Below are 10,089 nucleotides of genomic sequence, written 5' to 3' on the forward strand. Positions count from 1 at the left end.
GACATGGAACTCCAGCCTCTGCGTGTGTTTTGCCTGCTTTCTGCATTGGTGGGCAGGCGTCTCTGCTGCCCGCTTGTGTTCCAGTCCCTTGGCCAGGGCGCTCTGTGTCTTTCCTTGCCTGTGGGTTTTCTTTGCAAGGAGATCCCAGGTGTGTGGGAGAGTAGCGCATGCATGAGCTGTGCCCCGACACGCAGCTGGGAAGCAGCCAGGAGGTACAACCAGAGACCACAACAGTGGGCTGTGTTATGGAGTGCACCCGCTCTGCCGTGTAGATGCTGCCACGGTGACTGAGTTTGTGCTGGAGGCTTTGCACCTGGAATGTGTTGTAGCAAAATATTACGAAAATGCCTGTGCGTATTGTTTGTCTGTGTATGGGTACTTAAAAGTTGATGCTGTTTTACCTATAAAATGAATAAGCCTGTGCTACTGTGTTTAGTTTTACGTGTCTGTGACCATTGTTGCTAGCTTGCTATTTTTAGAGAAGTCTTGTTAGCTCTGAAGAGAATGGCCAGTATAATGGGAAAGCTTCCATACAAGAAAAGAAAAATCATCTTGTGCTTTAGCTGTAAACTTATATTCGGTTGCACACTGATTATGGCTGAAACTCTCTGAGCTGTTGTAGGAATTAGTCCTGTAATGTGGCACGAAGCCTGGATTTGAACTTTGGATTGGGTGTTTTTTGGATCAGCCATAGTAGATTTCCTAAGGGAAGGGTAAAAACCTTACCTTGCTAAGTAGTTTTAGAACCATGCTCCCGAGTTAGTCTCAGGCAGAGAAACGAGCTCAGAAGTTTGGCTATCTGTAAATACATTGCTCATGGTAGGCAATGTTTTATTACCTGCCCTATCAGGTTTTTTTGTCACACTGTATATTTAACTGAATGATGAATAAAGTGGTACTGACAAAACTATGGATTTTAAAGTAATGCAACCCAATTACAAAAGAAACATTTTTTTATTACGGGTTTGAAAGAACTTATTTAGTTATTTTCTGCATTACTTTTGCATGCCTAAGCACTTTCAAGTGGTCTTTTAAGTGCTTCGCTGGTGTGCTATGTCTTATGTGGGTGGTATCATAATTGTTTTAGTGGTACCAGTAGGGCTCTAATCAGTGAACAAGGTTTCAGTGTGCTGTGTAATATATGAATGCATATATTAGATATATTCATTACCTCATAAATGGATGACGTTAAAAGGGTCTCTTCCGGAACAGGTAATGAACCATTTAACACGAGAGAGAGAGGGTAGATGGATGCAGCACAGATTGACAGAACCGCATGGTACTGGGAAGACCATGAACAGTAGGATAAAGCATGAATTGGATGACAGTGCTAGGGTAGTAATTTAGACATACTACACAAATTTCACTGTATTGGTATTCTGGGTTCCCCCAAACTCTCTATGGTAAAAGGACAGTATTTAATTTGCAGATTCGAGCTCTAGAAGAGTATGAGTTGTCAGAATAGCCTAAGCTGTGTCTGTCTTGTACTCTGAACAGGAAAAACAAGAACTGTCTTGTAATAATGAATTAAAATATAACATTTAAAAATTAATTTTAAAATGTTGTTATGTAAAACTACACCCAAATGAACAGGTGCTGCAGGTTGTCAGTAGTGTTTCCTAACTTCTGAGTGCTTTCCACAAACTGTGTGGTTCTTCTTAACGTAATACATGAGCACCTTTTTTGATGCAAATACTTCAAAAAGGAACACCGGTTTTCTTTGAGTGCCACTGAATCTCTCAGGTGTCCTTCATTATCAGCTCTTCACCTGAGCCTTTTGCATTGCTGTGAAACTGCTGATGGTCAAGTTAGGCTAAGCTGAGACCAGCTTAGCTTCTTAATGTGGATGGTTAGCTAGCTCCTGATTGACAGGACATTTTCATCTTCTGTCTCATCTGCCAGAAATGTGGGACATTGTGCCCCACCTGGTATTTTTAGGCAAGACACAATCACCAGAATCCGTGCAGCAGAAGGTGGCTTAGGAAACTCTGTCCTGCCTTTTAGTGTCCTTGCTTTAGTGTTTGGGTAAAACAGCACCCAGTAATGTACCTCTGCTTCGCTGGAGGAGGGGCCAAATGCTGGCTGAGCCAGTGTTGGGAAGACCATGCAGGTCCCCTGACCCTCTCACTTCTGGTTCGCACCGTGCTGCAGCTCCTAGGTGCTCTCCATGGAGTTCCTTTGCTCCTGCCTTTGTGGCATCTTCAGTGCGCCTTAGGATAGTCATGCTAATTACTGTTCTGGCAGGAGGCCAGTATTTTCTTGAGTAACACAAAAGAGAGAATGGAAATGGCAATTTTAACGCATAATATCTCAGGAAAAGCTGAGCAGGATTTGATGAGGGAAATGTACTTTTGAAGCCCAAAGGCATTCCATTGTCAAATCACAAAAGTGTGCTGAAAAGAGTCATGCTATTAGAGCTTTTCTCACAAAAAAGATTTTGAACTCCCTTATTGCAGAAAGCTAGACAACCAAAAGCATTTTAAAGGTCTGTTGATAATGAAAACTTTTTTTTTTTACTTCCAAAAGCCTGGCTGCGCTTTACAATTTCACATTGGCCAGGCTGGCCCCTCGTCACCCCTAGTAGTTCTCTCAAGCTAAACCTGCTTAACCCAAAGCTACAGGAAGCATGTCTGCATTGTACAGCAGGCTGTGATGCAAATATCTTTCTTTTCTTGTTTGATATAGTGCTAATCTGACCTATTATATTCACAATGTACAACATACCGATACTCTCTTAGGGCTCTAAGGGGAGAAAGACAAATACAGAAAGCCGTATCACCATGTTAATTCAGTATCACTGCCAAACTCATTTCCCTTGCCCCAGCTAGCTCAGGTGCAGTGCTGTGAGAGCATGTGTGTACTGCTCCAAGATCGGGAGCTAACATGAGATAGGCAGTGCTCTGTCTCTGTATCACGCATCCTCTCTGTAGTGTAGAAGAAGCTTTTTTTTCTTGTTTTCTCCCGTGCTGTGAGGAAGCTCTGTTTCAAGCATACAGACCTGAGAATAGAGCAGGTAGGTAGTAGATTCATGGCAATATATTTTGCAGCTGTGTAGCCCGGAGGGCGTGTGGAGGCAGAGGAGAGATGAGATCTCAGTTTCTTGTGAAGTTGATCTTTCTTCAGTGAGTCACTGTGCTGCAGTGGTAGATCAGGTCAGCTGTGGCAAAGCTGTGCGCAGAGGCCAGTGCCATCAATTGCACACCCCTGCTGTGCAGACTCATATATTGGAAAGTTATTTCTTGATCTGTCTAGCGTGATTAATAAAATAACTCGGATTGCCAGGTTACACTACCAAATTGATTGAACAGTCTGTATGTAACAACTGTAGAAAGAAAGGCATGATTTTAACAAAATGTTTGTTTACAATCAAAAACGTTTGTTCTTTGGGGAACTACTGTCATGTAATGTAGTGTATGTTTTGATCTCTAAAGCTTAGAAAAACAGATGAAGTGTATGTAGCTTGTAATTTTTCTTGTATGGATTCTTGACATTTGCCCACAAGCATGGTATGCTAAATTATCTAGAAAGAAAAAAAACTTGTCGTTCTTGTTAAAATAGATGTCATTGCCAGTAGAAAGAAAACGGGGTCTGATAATATTGATTAGAAGCTAGAATTTTAGAAGGTTGTTAATGGATTAAAACAACCTAGGCAAAGCTGGTGGTCAGCTGAGTTAAAGATGCTAAGAGTAAGCTTAAGAGTGTGTCAGGATCAACAGGATACTCACACTGGTGTTCTTACACTAATCAATATAACTTCAGATTCTAATAAAGAAAAGACAGAAGTATTAAGTACTACTGTTTCTATGTAGGAATTACCTGATGATTTATACATGTCTTATATTAGAAGGATGTCTTGAGTTTAGCAGATTAGATTCTTTGCACTGAACATTTGCAGAAAAAACCTGACAAAATAATTCTGATAGTTAGTGTTGTGGAAAGATCGTGATAATTTCAGATTATAATTGAAGAATACTGGGTTTGCTGTTCTGGTTTTTGATGTTGTAAATGTGAACAAAAAGTGTCACGTGTGGCACGATGGGTTCAGCTTTGTAATTATGACAGCCCAGGATTTAGTTTGAAGTTTATGGATTTTCTCCACCAGGCACTTCATTGATTGATACCACAGCAAACACTTCAACCTAGTTAATATTTTGTTTTAAACAGGTTCATGGAATTTGACCCAGGTTTAACCCTATGCAGATACAAGGAATGAAGATTCCAGATTTGTAGAAAAATGTTTGCAGTCATTTAAAATGCTAGATATGAAATACTGCATGGTGCTTGGGTGCATACCGCTTGCACATCTGGCAAAAATGGGAGCCAGATTTGTGAAAGTACAAAGGTCAATAGAGCTTGTCTGTTCTTAGATATGGTGTGCTTTAAAATATGTTTTTTTACAATTTCTACCTAAAAATTAAAAGAGAATGATTTTCTCTAATAAAGTGCATTTATAATCAGTCTTAGTAAATAAAAAATTATTAAACTAATATCACATAGTCTTTGTAAATAACAATTAGTAAACTAGCAGCCATCACTTTAGAACTGGATAGTTGCATTGTTTTAGGACTCTTGAGAAATCATTACTTTTTCCCCCATTTCTTCTGTGTTAAATTCACCTTTCCGATTCACAAAATTTATCCCCTGTGGTTGGATTTATATATGCTGGGCCCTTCACCACTTTGCACTAGGGGTGAGCAGTTTGTAAGTCAGATAACCCTTGCTGTCTGTACAGGGAGTGATACAGATGGGAAGTCACTGAGAGGTGGGACGGTGGCTGCCAAACAGATAAAAAGAGTAAGGCAGTGTGTTGGAGCCGCTTTGACTCTCAGGAATGCAGGTTCGTTGTCAGCACCTTCTGTGCAAGCCTATCGGAATAATAAGACACTCCGGTTTTTTGTTCCATTTCTCTTTGCACTTCAACACGTGAACTCAAGACTGTAACTATACCCAATGCTGTTCATAGGCACAAGCAGATATTTAACAGGTATCTGATACACATTATTATGCATGTGTGCCTATGTATGCTTAGAGGGCTCTGTTGTTGGTGTTCTTGGTTTTGTAAATGTTATCAACTTTATTGTCTGACATTACCTTGAAAAATGCCCTTTTGTTATCTGTAAAATTCCATTCACCTTTGGCTCACAAATAAGATGTTAGAAATCTCCCTCTCCTCCCCCTACCCCTTGCATTCTTCAGAAAAATTTTGGCAGCCTTTGAAATAATAAATAGCTACAGAGTGATTCTAAGCATGGGTTTAAGCTTCACAACGCTAAATACTCATTGGAGAAGCGAAAACGTAGACAAGATTCTTGCCTCTTCCCCACCACTCTCTGTCCCAGCACTAAACTGGTTTGAGATGAAGTGTCTAACTTCACCCGTGCAGCATGAGGATGTGGAGGCTCAGTGTCCCCTCAGGAGACTGTATTGCTTTGTGCCAGCTGATGCTTATTTTCACCAGTGTGAGTAGCTGCAGTCTGTCTTACAGGGATGAGGGCTGAGAGTGCCATTGTGCTTGACAGTCCATTGTGAAGGAAGGAAGGAAAGGAAATGTTTAGCTATAGGAATAACCAGATTGGTTCTCTATCCTCTCTTCAGATTCTCTCTGAATCTGAACTTGTAGTTTTTTCCCACCACTCTCGAAGCTTTGAAATTGCCTTCAGAAGACCGCAGAAAGAATATAATTCATTTGACTGGCAAGTACAGCTTAGTGAGAGTTAAGGGTTCCAATGCAACTCCGTTTTGTTTTTCCTATCTGTATGTGTCCATACAGTCTTCAAGTACTTGGCTGAATCCTGCTTTGTCTCATGGAAGCCAGTGAATCAAGAAGCAGTGGGTGCAAAAGGCAGTGCAGTTCAGGTTGCAGAGACAACCAGAAATCTGTAACTGTTCTGTGCTCAACTTGTGAACTTGAAGGTTGATCCATTAATACCCGTTTCGTTTTTTGCAAATAATCAAACTACCTGTGCGTGTAAAGCTAAACAGCAGGGGACTGTGAGGCAGTATATCTTGAAGCTGATTGCATTTCATTTCAGGAGAACTTAACTCCTTCATCAGAATAACTCCTTCATTATCTGATCTGATTTTTAAACAGGGTATTTTGGTTCTCTCTATCTTTGGCAGTGTAACGCCAAGCTGTCAATGATACGCAAGTTAGGTTGGTAGTGTGCTGTTCGTAGTAACATGTGATGCCTGTTTTCAGAGGAGGTCAGACCACATTCTGACCACATAGCACAGCCAGAATGTGGGCTGTGGAGTTGTTTTGCCTTTTTCCTGCCCATTGACTATAAAAATCTCTTTATCAGGCTATCGTTCTAGCTCAAATTATTGCTGATATGGATTTCTAATAGGATGTTTGAACAAGTGTGACAGATTTTTCTTTCCTTCCCATCTTCTGTTGACGTTTTTAAAGAGGATTTATATTTGAATAGCTATTACATGTATTTGACACAAACATAATTTTTTTTCCCTTAAGAATTTAGGAAATTTTCTCAATAAGCATTCCAGGATTTTAAATAGCAGTGGCCAAGAACAAGGCATACACTATTTCTATTTCAGGTGGATCAGCAGCTAATGGAAATTGTGTTCATGTTTTGTCAGTGATAGCTGTTTACAGTCACTTATGAAATGTTTGCTTGAGATTTTCTGCTCGAGTGCTTTGTAGTGTTTTACCCTCCCTTAAATTATTTAGTAATTTTATTCATAGTCTCTATAGGGTTAGTTCAGGGGTGCACATAAGGAGTTTCTTTGTTCATTGCTCTCTGTAGTTCCTCAGTTATAACTAAGAAGATGTGAGTGTGAAGAGACTAGATTCAATCTGCCTTAATTTCCTCTTTCTAGCAGCTGTGTTCTGCAGCCCTTTTTTTCCAGTGTTTTAGGAAGGGGTGCCAGTCTCATCTGTGTGAGAGTGAAGAGGACTGGAGAAAAAGAAGACGAGTCATTGTGGCAGCTGCCTCTGCACTTTCTTCCAAAACTGAGTCATAGAAATGTCAAGCTAAGGAAGAAATAAGTAGCTGGAGGGATAACAAGAGCAGGATGCTGGTGACCTGTGTAGCCATAATGCAAAGTACAAAACTGGTCTGTGGTCAGCAGTAACACCAAGATAACTTCTAATAAAAGTTTGATAAAGGCAAGGCAGAGTAATCAACGAGAAATTATACTTCAAATTGTCTGTTGATCAAATGGCATGGGAACCCATGTAACAGTTCATCCCTCTGTGGCATACTAAATGTACCTTGATCATCTCCGACGCATTTGTCCAACTAGTCCTGTAAACCGTCTGATGGAAGAGTCTGTGCCTTCCCTACCTTGGTGCCAATTTCCAGTCATGTTCTCCTCCTGCCACTAGAAACTGTTTCTGAAAATAATAAATTATTTTTCTTTGCTTCTAGTTAAGCCAATTTCTTCATACTTGGTGGACATGAAGAAAAATTGATCACTATGTTCTTGCAGCAATTTCTCAAGCTGGAAGACTTCTGTTATGCCCGTTCCCCTCTACAGTCTTTTGTTTTTCAGAGAACAAGTGCAAGTCCCTTCATTCTCTCCTTGTAGGTCCTGTCTTACCTGCTTTGTTGGTGCTGTTTTTAGAGTTAAACTCCCTACGAAAATCCACCAGGAGGAAGATTGCATGTACTAGCTTAAGCAGATCAGGCAGACACCAGAGGGTAGTTTGTATGATACCTCTGTAGAGCTAGCATGTCACAAACCTGGGATGTGGTGACTCTTGCCAAACAGATTTCCTTTTAGGAAGACCCCTACCCCTGGAGAAGTTACACAATGTTAGACTTGTACAGACAGTGTTTCTCTGATCAGAAGCTGGAACAAGTTTTGTCATTAGCAGGTGGAAGTGTGTCAGTCTGATAATAAATATGAATATATGAATAAGTACAGAATTGCAATTTTTCTGTGTTAATTTTCCATGCTAGATGACTAATATCCGTAATTATCTGTCTCACAGTACTGGCTGGATCCTGCAAAGACCCTCGCTGAACATAAAGAATTGATAAACAGTACGTATTTAATTTGAACCTGAAGAATGTATCTGAAGATGGAAGTAACAGAAGCAGTGTTCCATGTATACAGCCTGTACAATGTTTGTATTCCAGTCATAACAGAGTGATAGTTCTTGAACAGGTTTATTACTGCACTTCATAGCTGTATCAAAATACCACGCGTAGGTTGAACGTACCATCATTTTGTGTGTGGTTATTGTCCAAAGATTTCTCTGTGCTATGGTTAGAATAATAAATGGTTCTATTCTTAAATTGTATGATTAATTTCATAGTAACTGTGATACCTCTATCATACTGTACCATGCCATAACTAACTTAGATTTGTTTTTGTGTCTGGCAGTAAAAGTAGTGCCTCTTTCTGATGTGTCTGCTGTTACTGTCACTCGTCAGATACCATGGATGCAATACCTGTTACTTTTACTATAATTAAAGAACATGATTAGATTATTTTACTAAAGAATTCAGAGATCTATATAAAGATGTAGAAGTGAGTCATGCACATAATAAATGTAGCTGTAAGAATTTCAGAACTGGATTAACAGGATCTTTTCAGAAAATAACATTTTAAAAAAGTGAATTAGTAAAAGCTTTTCCAAATGTCTCTTAATTAATGTGGGACATAATTAAAGTTGCACCATAAGATATTTGAAATTGTGGAAGGGATTAGTATTCGGTATCATTAGTTATGACAAGGAATCACATTTCATGCACAATTACATTTTTCAAAACGTTTCAGTCGAAAAAGTATCTAAAGGTCAAAGCAGTTAAAAAAATATCGTGGAGTATAGTAAGGTAGTAATGAAATCGTAAGTTAAATATTAAAAATAAGCAAAAACTCTAAGAATATAGACAAGTTGTGATAAATACACACAAGACTAGAAAAATAATAATAAAATTCTTTTTTTTTCCCCTCGTGTAATGAATCTAGATGTGTGGATTTGTTATGTGGATGTAAGGGTTTTTTTCTGAAACTTTCAGGTTTCGTTAAATGTTAAGACAAGCCTCTTAGTACCTGTTTTGTACTCAGCTAGTAACAATTCATAACAATTAACAGTTCGTAACAACTAACTTTTGCACCAAATACTTTTTTCCCCTCAGCTGGACCACCATACACTCTGTATTTTGGCATTAAATTCTACGCGGAAGATCCATGTAAGCTTAAAGAAGAAATAACAAGGTATAGTATTCAATAAGAGAGTGCCTTGTTGATTTCGGGGTAGTAATCTATTCCAGCTGGGTGCATATTGTTGTGGTGTGGCGGACTGGGGTTCTTTTTGCATCTGAATGTTTTTGCTTGAACATGTATGTGTAGGAAGAGGATAATGGTAGTGGTCAGTAGGGACAACTATTTGGAAGACCAAGATGAACAGATCCTCTCTGGTACATCAAAACGCAAAGGGACTTGATTTGCTTTTGTGTTTTTTCCCAGAGGAATGCATTATTACATCTGCATTTATATTGTGCTGTAATCAACTCTGAGGTTTACTGGGCTGTCAAATACAGACAGAGGGGATTTGCTTCTTTATTTGCCATAGCTTAAATTCCAGAACTGTTTTTCAAGAGGATTCCTTTTGGTCTTTCTAACAATATGTAAAGGAAATTGAAGACTTGCATGCTTTTGATTCTTTCAGCCAAGCTTGGCCTCTACAAAATATGAGGATGCGCACCGTAACGCACGCATGTGCGTGCGCACACGCATACATGCACGTGCTTGCCTGAACTGTCATGCACGGAGTTTTCTGCTCTGTTTATGAAAGGTTCAAGACAATTAGTTGATTAGGTTTAGGTTTAAAAGGAAATGTGAGAATTTGAATAGGTAGGCAGACAAAATTAGTGTGCTAACTTAATAATTAGTTATTAGTATTGGCATTAAATTATTAATATTTGGCATTAATAAATGCCAGAATACTTCTTTTGGTGTCTCAGGAATGTGACGTATGAGCATTCGTTAGAATGCATGCATGCAGGGTTTTTAGTTTTCCTTAGTCAAAGATCGCAGTTGTTGCAGCATAGACAGAGTAATTTTCTTGTACCAGAGTGAGAAAGTTCTTTTGTTTCCCTACTGGCACAGCAGGACTGG

The 10,089-nt window shown here is 39.3% G+C and overlaps 1 protein-coding gene across 1 annotated transcript in view; it reads left to right on the top strand.

Moving 5' to 3' along the window:
- The window catches only part of EPB41L4A (erythrocyte membrane protein band 4.1 like 4A), a gene marked incomplete at its 3' end in the record, with an annotated part of 62,308 nt that overhangs the window by 27,167 nt on the left and 25,052 nt on the right, over positions 1-10,089 (top strand). Inside the window, exons 3-4 of the mRNA XM_010141961.1 lie at positions 7,955-8,006; positions 9,108-9,186. Coding sequence (XP_010140263.1) covers positions 7,955-8,006; positions 9,108-9,186 — 131 coding nt within the window. The remainder of the gene's footprint in view (positions 1-7,954; positions 8,007-9,107; positions 9,187-10,089) is intronic.

The sequence above is a fragment of the Buceros rhinoceros genome, unplaced genomic scaffold (assembly GCF_000710305.1).
Source record: "Buceros rhinoceros silvestris isolate BGI_N320 unplaced genomic scaffold, ASM71030v1 scaffold15168, whole genome shotgun sequence".
NCBI classification, from domain to species: Eukaryota; Metazoa; Chordata; class Aves; order Bucerotiformes; family Bucerotidae; genus Buceros; species Buceros rhinoceros.